The sequence below is a fragment of the Ctenopharyngodon idella genome, chromosome 1 (assembly GCF_019924925.1).
Source record: "Ctenopharyngodon idella isolate HZGC_01 chromosome 1, HZGC01, whole genome shotgun sequence".
Taxonomy (NCBI): Eukaryota; Metazoa; Chordata; class Actinopteri; order Cypriniformes; family Xenocyprididae; genus Ctenopharyngodon; species Ctenopharyngodon idella.
The window spans coordinates 43836688-43854090 of record NC_067220.1 but is presented as its reverse complement, the minus strand read 5'-3'; the positions used below and the strand labels follow the sequence as shown (position 1 = coordinate 43854090).

General features: G+C 37.4%; 1 protein-coding gene and 1 long non-coding RNA gene across 5 annotated transcripts; one reads left to right on the top strand and one right to left on the bottom strand.

Annotated features, from left to right (window-relative positions):
* Positions 1 to 150: 150 nt before the first annotated feature.
* Positions 151 to 14793, top strand: dennd1c (DENN domain containing 1C). 4 transcript variants are annotated; one of them, XM_051894649.1, is made up of 23 exons: positions 151 to 354; positions 1367 to 1431; positions 1790 to 1833; positions 4238 to 4287; positions 4389 to 4508; positions 4786 to 4855; positions 5424 to 5504; positions 5635 to 5661; positions 5986 to 6039; positions 6129 to 6239; positions 8463 to 8563; positions 8786 to 8831; positions 8929 to 9030; positions 9105 to 9230; positions 9311 to 9412; positions 10023 to 10113; positions 10198 to 10238; positions 10361 to 10411; positions 10933 to 10980; positions 11090 to 11209; positions 11498 to 11586; positions 11662 to 11869; positions 13591 to 14793. In XM_051894649.1, the coding sequence occupies exons 1-23, from the start codon at positions 338 to 340 to the stop codon at positions 14329 to 14331; spliced, it is 2505 nt and encodes an 834-aa protein (XP_051750609.1). In that variant the 5' UTR covers positions 151 to 337; the 3' UTR covers positions 14332 to 14793. The 4 variants fall into 4 exon arrangements, with proteins under 4 accessions (XP_051750609.1, XP_051750515.1, XP_051750439.1 ...); XM_051894555.1 differs by having other exon boundaries at positions 5587 to 5661; positions 13594 to 14793; XM_051894479.1 differs by having other exon boundaries at positions 5587 to 5661.
* LOC127515057 (uncharacterized) lies at positions 11265 to 13616 on the bottom strand. Its single transcript, XR_007930761.1, has 2 exons — positions 13461 to 13616; positions 11265 to 11944 (listed from the first exon to the last, which is right to left on the bottom strand). It is a non-coding gene; the product is annotated as an uncharacterized LOC127515057 (long non-coding RNA).
* Positions 14794 to 17403: the final 2610 nt, after the last annotated feature.

Here is a 17403-nt window from a genome sequence, read left to right as displayed (position 1 = left end):
TGAGACTCGATCTACCAGAGGGCAAAATACTCTAGTTCTCATTGAGAATATGGGATTATGAAGTGGATATTATAGCATCAATAGACTGGCAAACGTCATGTAGGTCTCTCTCTCTCTCTCTCTCTCACACACACACACACACACACACACACACACACACACACAGATCAGGAAGTGCTGTCTTAAGTTGTGTGCTAGTCGGCGGAATTGGCTGTTTGATGTGAGGATGTGTGTGTGCAGAAGTGTGTGTGTCGAAGCATGTTAATAAAGGATCTAATGACTTTGGTCCGCTGACGCCCCGAACACCCCCGAATGGGCCCCAACATACAAGTGCATCATGGGCTCCAGGATAAAGTAAGATTATCTCCGTTTGTCTCTTGATTTCTCTGTTTGCTCACATTGTGGTCTCCTGCTTACTTCCTCTTCCTCGCTCTGTCGTTCTCGGACGTGAGGCTTTTCTATCATGTCACGATTCAGCGAATGAACTCGAACACCAAAGCAGCAACGTTTGGAAAGTGCCGAGTTGAGATCTGCAGATGGAGAGTTTGGACAGATTTCCAGTGAGATGCGAGGAGAGCAGATGTTCATGCAGAAGCATCACCTCTCCGTCCTTCCTTTCAAGCTGCCTTGTGAAAATGCACAACGGCTTCAAAAGTGCTTAAAGTCACACTAAAATCTGTCTGAATGTCATCGCATTAGACAAAATAAAAAGTGTCTGTCTACGCAATGAAATGCTGCAGGATGCACGTCACTTTTCTTCATCGTTGAAGTCGCATTGTGTCGGAAATCCGTAGGTGTTTTTGCACTTAGTTGATGCATTAAGTTCACACAGGTGTAGAAATTCACATTAGCTATTAACATCTTCAGCACTATCTGTCATTACTTAGGAAGGAAAAATCATGAATAACATCTCTTATATCGCAAATGGAGACTCCGATCTTTCTCAAATTGTGTTCTGATCTGCCATTAAAAGTCATAGATCTCAATATGAAACTGAACATTTCTCATCAAATTCTCTCAAGAGCAAATGACTGATATTCTGTCATTTATGCAACTTTTCCTGCCACAAACATGCTGTTAGGATCATTACATTTGCAATGTAATTAAGACCGGCCGAAAAGTATTTTCTGTTGATGTGCTTCTACTAATTTAGCAGTCGACCACATCCTGCTTCACGCATGAAGCGCTGTATTAAGAAGCTGAGAAGAACAGAAGATAAATGATTCATTGCTGATCCCATTCAGAGTCGCCGGTCATTCTGATAGCGTTTACGTTTCACATCAGATGTGTCTAATGTTTTTGTGGTGTTATTTCAATGATTGTTTTGTTATGATGACTATTTTGCTCGTTGTTTTGTTGTTCTCAGAGAAAACCCTGATAAAACCTTCTACTGGTTCTTTCAAGCCTCATGTCCAATCGCCAGAGATAAAGGTGGGTACCACACACATACACACTGACTAACTGATCTAATAAACACACATGCACGCACAAGCCTGTGTTTTCTGAGAATGGCTCTTCCTGTCACATGACAGAACCAGAAAAACCACACAGCAGGGCTGACACGCTCATCAGAAAGAGAAAAGGCAGGGGAACTAGTTAGTATGCTGTCATCTGCTATCAACAGGGTGGTGATAGGAAACACTGACAGTATAAAGAGAGATGGGGTTGGACCTGTAAGAACCAGGCTGAACTATGTGGATAACTCTGACCTGACTTTAACCACATCCTCTAGTTGAGAAATGAGCTGATGTGCCTGACCCGGGTGTGTGTTTTCTTTCTATTTGAGTAGATCCTGGTGTGCTGTTTCAGTTCCCTGAAGACTTTAATGATGAGGTTAGTCCTCGGGATTATTGTGGTTCTTTCCTTCTGTTTTTTATTTATTTATTTGGTCACACTTTAGAGTCCAATTCTCACTACTGACTATGACTTTTGCCTCAATAAACTCCTAATTACTGCTTATTACCAGTTTGTAAGGTAGTTGTTATTGGGTAGGATGAAGGGATGTAGAATATGGTCATGCAAAAAAAGGCATTATTAATATCTGCTTTATAAGTACTAATAAAAAGCCAACATCCTAATATGCATGCTAACAAGCAACTAGTTACTGATGAGAATTGGACCCTAAACTAGTGTGTTACTGGTAACACTTAATAACTCACACTGTGAAGCATTAGTTAAGCATTAGTAAATAGTCAATTCATCATTTATAAAGCATTAATAGACATTAATAAGCAGTTTATAAATACAGCTGTAAATGCTTTGTTCTTGATTTATAAGCATATCTATAATGTGTTTAATAATTGTATTTTCATTCTTTATTAATGATCAATTTATCATTTTCTAAATCAAGTATTACATTTTTTACAAACCAGTTATTTACGAGTTGACAGTGGTCATTTAGAAAGTGTAAGTAAATGATTAATAAACTATTTAAATGTACATTTATATATCTTTTTATTTAGACATATAGTAATAGTTACTCAATGTGTTAATAAATGCTTTATTAACATGTATTCCTATTGTAATTAATGATTAATTCAGGTAGTTATAAAACATTTAGTAGTTATCAGTTAACTATTTTTGTGATGTAATTGGTAACACTTTAGTATGGGGAACATGTATTCACTATAAATTACGACTTTTCCTTCAATAAACGCCTAATTTACTGCTTATTAATAGTTAGTAAGTTAGTTGTTAAGTTTAGATATTGGGTAGGATTAGTAATGTCGAATAAGTTCATGCAGAATATGGCATTAATATGTACTTAATAATTACTAATAAACAGCCAATATTCTAGTAATATGCATGCTAATAAGCAACTAGTTAAAAGACCCTAAAATAAAGTGTTACCATCTCATCTAAAGTGAGGACTATTTATGCCTCGTAAAGCTTTTATAAAGGAGATTTAAAGGCTCAGTTATCTTAACAAACACAACACATACAGAACATAGAAATACTTATTTCAAGATGCAAAAAATTAAAATGTACAACTGTACACTCGATATAACATGAAAAATACACCTCTGCAATGTCATAGAAAATAATTTGTTCTTGCTTATTTTGTTCTTTTTTTGTTCATTTTGTTGCATTTTTTTTTTATTTATATTCACTTGCTTTCTTATTTTGTTCTTTTTTGATCATTTTGTTGCTTGTTTAGTTTTTTTTTTAGTTTTTATTGCAGGGGTTTATTTTTCATGTTATATCAAGTGTAGTTTCATTTTTTTTCATCTTGTCATATATGTCTAAATAATAAGAAGTATTAATGTACATTTAAATAGTTTATTAATCATTTACTTGCACTTTCTTAATGATTATGAACAACTGAAAACTTCTAAATAACTAGTTTGTAAATAATGTAATACTTAATTTAGAAATGATGAATTGATCATTAAAAAAGTTTAAGAAAATATTAAACGTTATAGATATGCCTATAAATCAAGAACAAAGCATTTACAGCTGTATTTATAAACTGCTTATTAATGTCTATTAATGCTTTATAAATGATGAATTGATTATTTACTAATGCTTAACAAATGCTTTATACTGTGCAGTTATTATAAAGTGTTACCGTTACCATTTATTTTTTATTAATTAATAACCTTATTTATATTGATATAACTGTTTAAGTAGTATTTTATTTTGAGCCACCAGTCATCATGTATGTAATAGCTGAAAAGTGTTAAGAATTAGGGAAATGTTAATAAATAAAAATACTGCATAAATAAATAAATGCATGGATATGTAAAGTTTATATATTATACTGTTTATAAATAAATTTATATAGTACAGTTATAGTCAACATGTAATCAGAATTGACCCTATGTACTTCTTAAAACATCCTAGTCTTATTTTTCATGATTCAGCTGACGTTTAAAGAAAATTTATTTAATAAATTTTTCCTCAAACTATGATAACTTGTTCTTGTTTGTTTTAGCCTTTCTAAACTATATTCAACGCTGAAAAAAAGTGAGGGTAGATTTTGAACAAAAGAGGCCTTACCGGGTAAATTTGACCTTCAACCTCCATGTCTGGGTCAAAAAGTCTCCTCAGATCAAGCAATATCCACTGCAAACTCACTTTCTGGTATCAAACACCCAGTTTTCATGATCGACTACAGATTCTTCCTGTTGAACTCAGAAATTTCTGACATTATGCATGTACAATAGGTTGCGACTTCGAATGCAAAGGAATTTTTGCGCAGACATTGATTGATAATATGTCTGCTGTTCTCACACAGGAGTCTCTGCAGTCCTTGCCTCGCTTCTGCTTCCCTTATGACATAGAGAGGTGATAATCATTCATTATTAATATTAAATATGGTAATGCACACTCCAGTCTTTTTACCTTTAATGACTGATTAACCGATCGGTCGGTCGGTCGATTGACAGGGCGAAGGACACTGTTGCCGTGCAGCACTTCACATTCGTCTTGACCGATCTGGAGGGATGTCAGCGCTTCGGTTTCTGCAGACTCACATCCAGCTCTCAGACCTGCTTGTGCATACTCAGGTCTCAAACACGCAAAACACACATAAAAACACCTCAGTTTCATTCTCAATGTACATGATTGATGACCCCTTTTAATTATTAACAGTCTACTTCTCATGACTGTTGGCTAACCACACTCACTTAGGCCAGCTTTCATGTAATAAACCATTAGAATAAACTCTAAATTAATGTTAGAGTTATGATCTGCTTTTAAGTTCTTAGTTTTAACTTAATTGTAAGTACATAAATAAACAGACTTAGCAGTCATTTGACCTGACTAAAGTTCTTTCACTTTCAGTTATTTGCCATGGTTTGAAGTCTTCTATAAACTTCTGAATAACCTAGCTGACTACGCAACGAAAGGACAGGTAAGGCTTTAAAGCTCCATTGATGATCCACATTTAAAAAGCTATTTATACACTTACACTACCAGAATAATTAAGATCTAGTTAAAGTAGATCTTGATAAAGTCTCTTCTGCTCAACAAGACTGCATTTATTTGATCAGAACTACAGTAAAACAGTAATATTGTGAAATATTATTACAATTTTTAAATATCTGTTTTCTATTTTAATATATTGTAAATTGTCATTTATTCCTGTGATCAAAGCTAAATTTTAAGCATCATTTCTCCAGTCTTCAGTGTCACATGATCCTTCAGTAATAATATGCTGATTTGCTGCTCAATTATTATTGGTTCTGAATAATTAATAATGGTATCAATGTTGAAAAAAGTTTTTTTTTCTGTGGAAAATTCAGCTTTGCTTCCACAGAATTAAATTACATTTTAAAATGAGATTTTTAAATAGTAATGATATTTCATGATATTACTGTTTTTATTTTTCATCAAATAAATGCAGCCAACCTAAAAAATTTTCCAAACTTTTGACCGTTAATGTACCTAATGCCATTTTCTTTATTTGAACACCCTGGCAGACCAATGAGATGAAAGAGCTGCTCTCGGTTCTCTACAAGCACCCCGTCCCTCCGGCGAACGGCTCCATCACGCTACAGATGGTAAGTGCTGACTGGCTGGTGGAAGTTGCGTTTATGACTTCAAGTGTGACATCACATTCAGGGTCATTTGTTTTTCACTGAGGGAGGAAAGCTTATGATCCGAACTGAGATGCCTGGCATCTTTGGACAGGCCCCTAAAGGGGAGGAATCAACAGGGGTGAGTCCCTGACCTGCTTTAGAATGAGCCGGCCGGACTAAACCTTCACTCCAGCATCTAATAAATCCTAATACAAGCCGCAATATGGGATTGACCTAATCCAGCATGTGAAACTAACCACAAAAAAGGACCTTAATCAACGCTTAACTAAAACACTAACTAACTTGATTCTTCTCGAAAAAATAATCACAAAACCTTTGTTGATCTAGGCTAAAATCCTTGAGGCAGACTAACTCGAAGGCCTAACTTCTTTCATGTGGTAGCTGCAATCCAATGGTGCAATTTAGTTTGGCACTTTTGTGAAACAATGTTTCTCTTCATCAGATCCCGTACTTTATCGCGCCAGATCCCAAGGCCTTGCCCTCTATTCCAGAGAGTGTGAGTTTTTCCTGTCGTTTCTAATCTATGATTTCAATAATGTGTGGATTTGATCTGTCTGGTCATTTCTCGGTTCTTATGTGTTTCAGAGGAACCTGACAGAGCTGGTGGTGGCCGTGGACGTGGGGAACCTGCTGCAGCTCTACGCCAGCATGTTGTTCGAGAGACGGATCCTCATTTACTGCAGCAAACTCAGCACGGTGAGTTCAGTGTCTTGATTCGCTTCGGCGACTAAAACTTAAATGAAAACAGTAGAGAATGGTGCTAGTAACACCAAGGTCATGAGTTCAATTCAGTTCCCAGGGAATGCATGTACTGAACTGCATACCTTGACGGCAATGTAATTCGCTTTGGATAAAATCATCTACCAAAATGCATGAATATTAATGTGAAACTTAAAACATCTTTCACCAGCATGTTGTTTCAATCCATATCCCCAGCTAACAGGGAACATTCTCAGAACTTTGGATAACGTTCTGGCAAGGTTTTATCAAAGTTATGAACAAATGTTCTTCCAGTAATGTTAATAGAACATTCATTCAAAGTTATCAAGGGCTGTATTCACAAAACATCTTAAGGCTAAAAGTAGCTCCTAACTCTTAAAAATAATGTCAGTCCTAAATTTAGGACTCCTAAATTTTTGCTCTAAGAGTATTTGACAAAGCATTTTAGTGTTAAAACTAGCTCCTAAAGCTGTGAAAAGTTAGGAGTAGTCAAGAGGACTTCTAAGTCACTAAGACCAAATCACAAACAATCCTAAAATGGTTGTTGCCGGCAATCTGCCTCAGCAATCTGCCCGAAGACACTGTACACCATTGAGGCGATAGGAGATAGAGCCTTGAGTGCTGAACCTTTTCTTCATAAATACAATAAATAATTAATTTATAGATTTGACTAATAAATAATTTATTTATAGACTGCGATGACATAACATAAAGGTTCATTTATATACTGGCAAAATGTATTGCATGATGGAGAAAAAAACATTGCGGTCAAGTTGAAAATAAGCGCAGATAACCTTGTGGGCAGCTCACATGACCTTAGTTCACTTTCCGGATCGTGGACCTCTTCCACTTGGCTTTCTGTCTATCATAATAAAAAGGCAAAATGCCAAAAATAAACCTTTGAAAATAAAGAAGAAAGAAAATAATGTCAGGTTACATGTGTCAGTTGTTTTCACAAGTTCACACTTACAAATGATCCAATAGTGTATAAGAGTAAAATAAGTATATTTCCGAGCTCCAAGCTCGGAATTTAGCCCAAAATAGTACTCCCCCATATCCTGGGAATAGGAACCAGCCAAGAGTGAGGAGTCGGTGTGGTGGAGGGATGCAGAAAACTGTCGAGGTGACAAGGTGTGTCGGCTGTATACATATGCTTCCTCTCGAGCTGATTAAATAGACCATTCAAACGTACTCCTCCTGAAATTTGTTTACAAAACATAATTTGTCTCTTGAATTCTGCAATCTCGAGATGCAAACATGTAAAATAATTAGCTGAACATGTACTTGTTTAATTAGTGACGCATTTTAAAATCTTTGTTTGAATATGGCAACATGATAACTCGTTCTACAAAATTTCTATGAATAATCACTGACAGAGACTCCTCCCCCATCAGCCAATCATTGCGGGTATAAGCCTTATGTAGCCCCGCCCCTTTTCAGCGTTGCGCTCGTTGTCTTTTGACTTCCGGTTTGAATTTCCACACTGATCTTACATATTTATGAATAAATAATAATAATAATTACATATAATATTAATTAAAATCTTCCCAGTCTACGGACATTTGTTAAGACATTTGCTTTAAACACCAGCTAATTATTATTTGACAGTGATGCCACAGAAATATACAGGGCTACTGCAAAAACGGAAGTTCAAAGACAAAACTCTAAAGATGGCTGTGCGCACGTTTCTCTGGCGCATGAGGTTTATAGTTAGTAAGCATGAAGACATCATCCATAGCAACAAGGTCAATATGCTATAATGAAAAGTAATCTTCCACAAATTATGTCAGATTGCTCGATTACCATTTGGAAATCGCATACGAACCATGTGTGCCTGATTTTCAGGTGCACTTTGGTGCAGCTTTCTACATCAACCCAACAAACTGTGAAATGGTCAAATGGACTTGGTTCCTCATCAGAAACCCCAGTGCGAAAACGCCTTAACACCTAACCAGGCATGACACAAAAAATCTACATGCAAAAAATCTCAGTTTTTCTCCCAACCAGATGCAGCATATTGTTTGGTTTCTATTTATATTTCAAAAACCAATTAAACATCTTCAGATTGTCTGAGAATTTGTTATTTCTTTCAGCGAAGACGGAAAAGTCACTTGATACTAGAACTGTGCTGCATAGTCAGGACACGGCTTCATTAAACATGCACCAAATAGCAGCTAACAGTGTTTTGTGTGTGTTCAGCTCACGGCCTGCGTACACGCGTGTAACGGGATGCTCTTCCCCATGTACTGGCAACACATCTTCATTCCAGTGCTGCCACCTCATCTGCTGGACTACTGCTGGTATGAGACACACACACACACCACAAAAACACAAGGTCAAATCAAATCAAAATCTATTTATATAGCACATTTAAAAGATACAGAATTTGACCCAAAGTGCTGCACATTTTAGAAAAAAATAAGCAGTGTTTGTCAACCAGGGGGCCTCAGGATGGTTTACTAATATTTTGCCTCATGTCCTCGGTTAATGCTACCTAATTCTACCCACACTCATTTTTTTAGTGCACCAATGCCGTACCTCATTGGAATCCACTCCAGCCTGGCGGAGGTACGACGATTTCCTCATCTCATCGTTTTCTTTCTGAGTTTTTTTTGTCGCATAAACACTCACATTATAGTTCCTTCTGTGTGTTTCGGTGCGACAGAGAGTCAAGAGTCGAGCTCTGGAGGACGTGGTTATACTAAACGTAGACACCAACACACTGGAGTCACCCCACGAGGACCTGAAAAAGATCCCGGCCGACGTGGTGAGACTCGTTTACTGCTCGCAGGTCTCTGACACACAACGGTTGAAGATTTACGGCAAACACTGTTTCTGCAGGTGGCGGGACTAAAGGTCAGGCTGAAGAGACAAGCGGCGTCAGCTGGGTCAGGGGTCGCTCACGCTTTCCTCCGAGCGCAGGCTCTGCTGTTCGGAGGATACAGAGACGCCTTACAAGTGCCTGCTGTGAGTGACGAACATTTACAAAAACATTAGCCTCAATTTTATAAATTCTCACTTCAGTGTTCCTCTCTCTCACTCTGAAGGAAGGGCCGGTTGTGTTCTGTAATGAGTTGTTTCTGAGTCATAAGTCTCAAAGCATGCGGGAGTTTTTGGAGAGTGCGGTTCACCTGCAGTGTTTCAAAGAGGTAACTGCAAACACACGCATCCACAATGTCAGTAATTATCTGAAGGAAAGACACTACAGGCAAAACCATTGTTTTTTCATGCAATGATCAAATTTGAGAACTACTTTACTTTATATATATATATATATATAAACTGGGGAAGTATGGAGATATCTAGTTAACAATTTATCAATTAGTCTATATCTAATATTATATATTAGTTAAAATGCCATAAAAGGAATAAGTCAACCAAGAATCGTTCACTCACCCTTAATGCCGATCCAAACCCACTTTCTTCTGTGGAGCACAAATGGGGACGTTTTGAAGAATGTTCAAGCTGCTCTTTTACATTGATAAAACTTCAAACGTAGCCAAATGTGCTATATTTACAGTTTTCTGAAGTCATACAATAGCTTGGCAACTTGTGCATCATCATATTCTAACTTGATGTGATCGGTTACAAAGTATGCAACAACCAATGGGCATTTGGTGTCATTCTTCTAATTCACAAGAGCAAATGACATTTGAGCTTTACAATAGAGGGCAAGATTATAAAAGATTATAAAACTTAAATGCGTAACTATGACATGACTGCATATTATCTTCCATTATGATCACATTTTGTTCTCAGTTTATTGACGGACGGCTGGAAATGCTGAACCAGGGCAAAGAGCCGGATGATGCGTTTGAGGAAGAGGTGCTGCAGTGCGGAGCTTCATCAGGTGCGTATTTACGTTCATCACAGAATCAGATTAGTTTATTTTGGTGCTCGTTTTAACATCTCTTCTGCTCGCGTTTCCTCTCAGGTGGCTCTAAACTGTGTCGGCAATGGGTGGGAAATTTAAAGGTACGTTTTACTCAGACAGAAACTAAAAACAGGATGCAACTCTGGCAGACTACCATACTACTCTCACTATATGTACACTATGGGAATTTTCAGGTTTTTTTGTTTTTTTTTTTCCACTACAGAAAGGGGGAGGAGCCCTGATCGTGACATGGAAGTCTACAGCTAACAAAGCAGTGAGTATATACTATATGTACACTACTATTCAAAAGTTTAGGGTTGGTAAGATTTTTAATGTTTTTGAAAGAAGTCTCTTATTCTCAAGAAGTCTCTTATTCTCTTCATTTATTTAATGAAAAATACAGTACACAGTAATATTCTGAAATATAGTATTCAACATTTGAAGTGGATCAAAAAAGTTCATCAAAGTTTTTAGGACAACTTTGATGAAAGGTTTTGATCCACTTCAAATGTTGATTACTGTATCATTACTCTAGTCTTTAGTGTCACATGATCCTTTAGAAATTATTCTAATATGATGATTTGATGCTCAAGGAACATTTATGATTATCAATATTGAAAACAGTTGTGCTGCTTCACAGGTTTCTTTTGCGAATAGAAAGTTCAAAAGAACTGAATTTATTTGAAATAGAAACATTAGTAACTTTATAAATGCCTTGCTGAATAAAATTATTTCTTTAAAAAATAAATAAATTTACTAACCAAAATGACATAAATCTGTTAATATCTCATTTAGACGAAATATCACAGCAAATTTGGGCTGAAAAACCTCCTGTCATCAAAGGTGAGTTTATATTCTATAAATTATATGTGGTTCCTCTTTGTGTACAAAATAAGCGAGTTAATTCACATCTCTGTGAATTTACATTCAACCTTTGGATTTTCCCTCTCAGGATCAGACACAATCTCACATGCTACAGAGGGGCGGGTCTGTGTGTGGGACGCACACGTATCGCCTCATCCAATCAGATTGCCTTCAGAACCGTCTACCAATCACACAGCACTTTGGCAGGGTGAGTGACACCTGAAGGCATCCAAATATATACATATTATATTAAAAAAAATGCATATTTTTAATATTTTATTGCATTAAAAGGTAGCAACTTGGGAAAATGTCCATTTTTTTCTTTCAAAAGACCTAAAAAAACAAAAACAAAAAACAAATCATCCAGTCCACCTAAGTGTGAAAATTGTAGCAGTTTGGCTCCACCTTGTGTTCAACCACAGTATAGCATATGCACTTTACTTTCTAAATATGCTTTGTTTTTTTTCTACACTTTCTATGCTGCTTTGTTTTTCAGTCTCGACCACGGCGGCCGGCGCGCAAACACCCCAGCCATCCGGACACGGAGCAACAGACACAGGACGACAACAACACCTATGAGGACAGGTAAGAGGAGAGGGAACAGATGCATGGAAGCTTTGCCGTTTAATGTGTCTCTTTAAAACACATCTCCCTTTGCAGTGTAACAGAAAGTCCTGAGCAGTGTTCTGGCACCAGCGACATACAGGAAGACGAAGATCTTTCTCTCTTGGCTGACCCGGAGGAGATGGACCTGCTCGGGGAGATCTTCGACACCCTGAGCGCTCAGAGCTCCAGAGAGCCGGGCTTACTGTACGGGACGCGCAGCCTCGACCTCTTCAGCTCCGACAGCACCGACTTCATCTCTCATGTAAGGCCTGGATTCGTTCACTCTTGTCTCACACATCTAAACGGTGCTGGAGGGGGCATCTGTCAACTACACCACCTGCAACAAACATGCCACATTAGTCTTTGTTGTTTATGAGAGCAAATTTTACAGTTTTTGTCCCATAACCAAACAATTAGAAGGTATTTAACCCTATATGTTATGCATTATGTGTTCTCTAACAGTGGAATATTTTTTCCCAAGTGATTTTTGACAAAATAGTTATAACAAAATCTGTAAAGGAATAGGGAATTGTTGTCATGAGAAAGGGATATCAAAAGTGTTGTCATTTCCCATTGTGTTTTTTTTTTTCTTTAAAAATGATCCATTTCTGCTTCATTTAATATTTCTTTAATTGATGCATTTTTATACTTTGATCTCCAACAAACTATAATTGAGTGAACCACTATCATGTGCTCCTCAATATTACTCCTAAAAGAAAAAACAAAACACTCTTCTCACTGATCACTCTTCCTGTTGTTCATTTTGTCTAAAAATACAAATCATAAATGTGTTAAAATTGCATTTACCCCCCCCCCAAAATAAATAAATAAAATAAATATAAATATAAAAATACAGTACATATAAATATAAATAAATGTAAATAAATATAAGTAAATATAAATAAAATAGAAATAAAAATAGAAATATAAAAATAAATAGAAATAAATAAATACATAAATACATACATACGTACTATGGTAAACACTTTCAAATAAATTATTAAATGTAATGATTATAATAACTATAATAAAATCCCAATGTGAAAATGTGTTCCATTGTGATACATTGTGCTGAAATTCATATTTTTACCTTTTTTTTTTTTTTTTACTACTGTTCGTTAAATATAGGGTTATCTAACTAAAACTGAAACCATGCAAAAAACATTTTGTTACTTAAAATTAACATTAATGAAATAATACAAAATATTTTAAAAATCTAAACTTAGTTTTTTGCAGCTAGTTGCCAAGGCACCATTTCTCATTTTCATTTAGTTTAATTTGAAGTATTAAAACAACTAAAACTGAAATGAAAATTAATAAAAGACATTTTAAAAAATAATTACTAAAACTTTAAAATTAAAATAAATGGAAAACTATAGTATACCAATGATACTAAAATAACACTGGAACAGTTAACGCAGAACCTCATTTCACCAAGTGCAACATTTTCCTGGATCGACATCTTTGTTGATCCTGGAACAACATTCCAGTCAACCGATCAGATTTGATGGACAAGTTTACAGTTTGTCAAGTTTAGGCTTACAACCAGGGTTAGGTGCTTTTACATCAGTGTTATTCAACTATCATTTCCCTCTGATTTTAGGCATAAGTTATGGGTAGGGTTAGGTTTAGGGGTAGAGATATGGCTATGATTCAGTTTTCAGTCAGAAACGTTGTTCCAAGATCAACAAAATACGTTGACCCAGGAATGTATCTAACTCCGCAAAATTAGGACATGCAACAGTTAACAGCAACATTTAATTATCTTATTGAAAAAAAAAAAAAAGTTTAAATGTTTAATTAGGGCAATTTATGGAGCACTTCAGCAAGATTTAATGTTGTGTCAGTCTTACCCGACTGCTGTTCTTTAAAACTTGAAATAGTTGAACAGGGCCGTCCGCTCCAGCACTGGGTACCTGTCTGTGGAAAAGCAGAAGCACATGCACTTGTCCACACACTCTCACCATTTCATTTCTCTTTCAGAAGGGTTTCGCCACCCCAAGTCAGGAGAGTCTGAGTCAATCTTTTGGAAACAGCGGAAGTCTTATGAGCTGGGAGGAGGAGCTAGAGGAGGGGCCTGGCAGGGAGAGGGAGGAGTCTGATGCCCTGACTGACAGGCCAGAAAATGAGCTTAATGAATTAGAGAAAGACTTGAACGAGTTAGGGGAAAGCCTGTGTTCAGATCTACAGAGTTTAGAAGATGCTTCTCTGGTTCCCGAAGTGGGTTCTCAAGAGGTGCAAGAGGATCAATGGTCGAAAAAAGATGGACAAATGAATGGAACAATGGAGGAAAGCTTGGATACAGAGACGATAGTTGAAGAGAGGACAGAGACACAACCTGACAAAGAAGAAGAACATCAGAAAGAGCACAAGGTGGCCAATGACACTGGGTCAAATGGATCTGCAAATGGAGGAATCGCCTCCACTGTCACCCTCAATGTAGAGATAGAGGAGCCAGAGGAGAAAAGTGCTGAACCTTTGTCTCCGAAAGTCTCATCTACCGTAGCTCTGTTCAAGTCCAGGTCCTTGACTGACTCCCCTGGTTCCCAAGGAAAAGAAAACCCCCTGAGAAGTCCCATCAGAACCTTCAAAATCAATGTGGGGTCAAAAACAGGTGTGCAGATAGAAGAACAAAGTACAAAATCGCCCATTACATCAACTCCAGAAGAGCAAGACCAGGCTCCCATTAAGGTTTCCGAGCTGAAGAAGAGATTTGAACATTAGAGCATCATAAATCAAGCATATTGGAGTAAAACAATACTTAAAATGACTTTGTCAGATTGTCAAGATTACAAGTCAACCTGAAACGACACTTGCAAAAAAATTTAGATTTTTGTAAAGCAACCGAGTCAAACAAGATAAAACTGATTTTATCCACTGGGTTTGGATTGGATTGTGAAAAGTTGGCATTCTATGACTAGACTTTGAGGTTGTGGAAGGACACTCGCCTCATGATATGCCTCATGTACCTGTTGGTTGAAACTTGAGCTTTGAAATCAATCAATACATTTTTGGTGAAGGGCTTTTTCCCCCCCCTTTGGAATAATGTACAGTGATAAATCGTTCACAATAAGACCAGAAACATGCATTAAATTGGACCCATTTTGATTTTTAAATGTCAACTTTAAAAAAGTAAACTGTCCTCAATGCCAATTCTGACAAATAAAGCAAGTCCAACCCCTTTTACCCAAATATCTTTAATCATTTATAAAAGGCTTATCAGAGAAGGCAAAACACCGGCAGCTGACATAAAGCAAACATTGACAAAAAACCACAACCTCAGATGACATCGTGCACATAAACTAAGGACAAGGTTTTTAACCCAAAGATGCATTTTACTGAATCAACCACAATTACATATTCACTTCATCACATTGTTATGATCAACATCATCCTAATATTGATATGTTACAGACGTTACAAAAAGGCAAACATAACACAAAACGTTATTTGGCAAAGTGCAATATACAGATTTTTCTCTCTACCTTTGAAAGAGCTGCAGCATAATGTTCCTTTGTGGACATTTAAAGCATTTAATACAGTAACGCTGAACTATTTTAGAGGTAAAGCTGCCGTGTGTCTCCTTCACGTAGACTCGCAGGTGAGTAAACCTTAAGTACAAATAAAGTAAACAAAAAAGACAAACTGGTTTGGCTGTCCATGTAAATCATCTGGCTTCTTTTGATAAATGCACTTGCTCATATCTTCAGACACCAAAAGTGTTAGCAAAACCTCTTAAAGGCATACTTGAATTCATTTATCACCTATAACAGTGCAATGGAGTGTGAAAGCATTCTCGCATCTCAGTCAAAAACGCTGAATAAATACCCACCACCACTTCCAATGTTCCTTGTTTGTTAGGGACTGCACACATGTGAGTGTGGCATGGCGAGTGGACTCCGTATTAACAGCAATGGTACATTATAATGAGCGTTCAGTTTAGGTTTATCTGGTTGTGGTTAAATCTCTACATCTTTTCTGAGGGCTGCGTTCAGATCAGTCTCTCCTCTTTGGGCAGTGGGAGAGCGAGACCGGGTTTCTCGACTCCATGGTTCTTGGTTTGTTTCCGCTCTTCCGCACTGGGCTGGTACGATCCCTCCATCTGCCTCCTTTTACGAAGCACGCACGAGAACAGAACCACGGCCAGAGCCAGCAGGAAAAACACCGGCATGAACAGGCCCGACACGCTCGCCGAACTCATGATGCTCCACACTCGCACATGCAGAAACAAACACAGACTGAGACATATGTACTTTTGTTTTCTAAGGGTGTGTCTGTTCAAGAAGACACAAGACGTGAGCATCCGTGTGCGTGTGAGAGGCAAAGTACCTGGTTGATAGTGACTACACCGTGGTCATTTTGGAAGGGGACTTTAACCTAGTGGAAGAGCGAGATAGAGGCAAGACGTGAATACCTACAATACACAAACACATTCACAGATGAGAAGATAATGTAAAAAGGGTCCACTGTTCGGTTGTGGACTGATGGGGTTAATTATTAGTCTGGGAGAACAACACTGACCTACAATTACAAGGACATACTCAAAAACCCTCATGTCGTTCCAAAGCCATATGAGTTTCAGTAAATGACTCAAACTTTTGTCTGTTCCTCAAGCAAAACTATGACTTCAGAAGACTTGGAATACAGCAAATGAGTTGTATGGACTGCTGTTATGGTGTTTTTGCATCCTTATGGAGCTTCAGAGCCCATTCATTGTCACCAATAGGCTAAAATTCTTCCTTCCATGGAAGAAAGAAAGACTTTTGGGTTTGGAAATGACATGAGGATGAGCAAAATTACAAAATTTGCAGTTTGGATGAACACGCCTTAAAAAGTACCATAAAATGTAGGCTTTCATAACACTTTTTGGTCACTACCATGATTGTAATATTTATATTTTTAAATAGTTTTTCCCCTCATATTTTAGAACGTCATCAAAACTATCAGAGCTCAACCGACTTTATGAAGTGATCCTGGCAGATTTATATAGGCTACTCGGGTACCATTTATATAGCCTACAAAACTGATGGTAAGGGTCTTACTGATTATCTTTACAAATTATTCAACTCATTAAAAAGAGATTTCAAGAGTAAGGATTAGGCCTACTATTTTCTGGAGATAATGTATTATTAAGCAAACAGGATTGAGGATAAATGAGCTTTATCTCCTCATGATAAGATGGTCAGTCAGTCAGTCACGGAATGTAGGTGGCGCAGCCAGTTTGACGAGCTGTTCTCAAACAGCCAGAGAGGAATAACCATCCGATTGAAAGAGAAACTAAACTCACCTGAGAAAATGTTGTGACATCCGCGGAGGAATTGTTGTTGTTGTTGTTATTATTATTATTATTAATCCAAAACGATCACGACCTCAGCGTCCAAGCGAAGAGCGCGCTGCAGCCTTGTTTAATCCGCGCGTTCATGACGGCAAATCTCTCACCTGCGTCCGGAAGCGCGTAAACTCGCTGTACCTGTTCCACTCACGAAACTCACTATCTCAACGCCCCCCCCCCCCCCCCCCCCCTTTTTTTTTCAAAAGCGCGCACTCACACAAACTCATCCACTGCCAAAACGAATGTCACTATGAGTTCCACTATCTACGGAGCCCCTGAAGGGACGTGGTGGTGGAAAAAAAATTGGGATGGGAGGAAATTTATTATTATTATTATTTATTTATTTTCAAATCTTTTGCGTTCCCTAGCAAAACTTTTGCGTTCCCTCGCAAAGATATTATCGTTCCCTTTCTGTGAGCTCGGACAAACACTTCCTCTTTTATGTCCCGCTGGCAGTAGTGTTT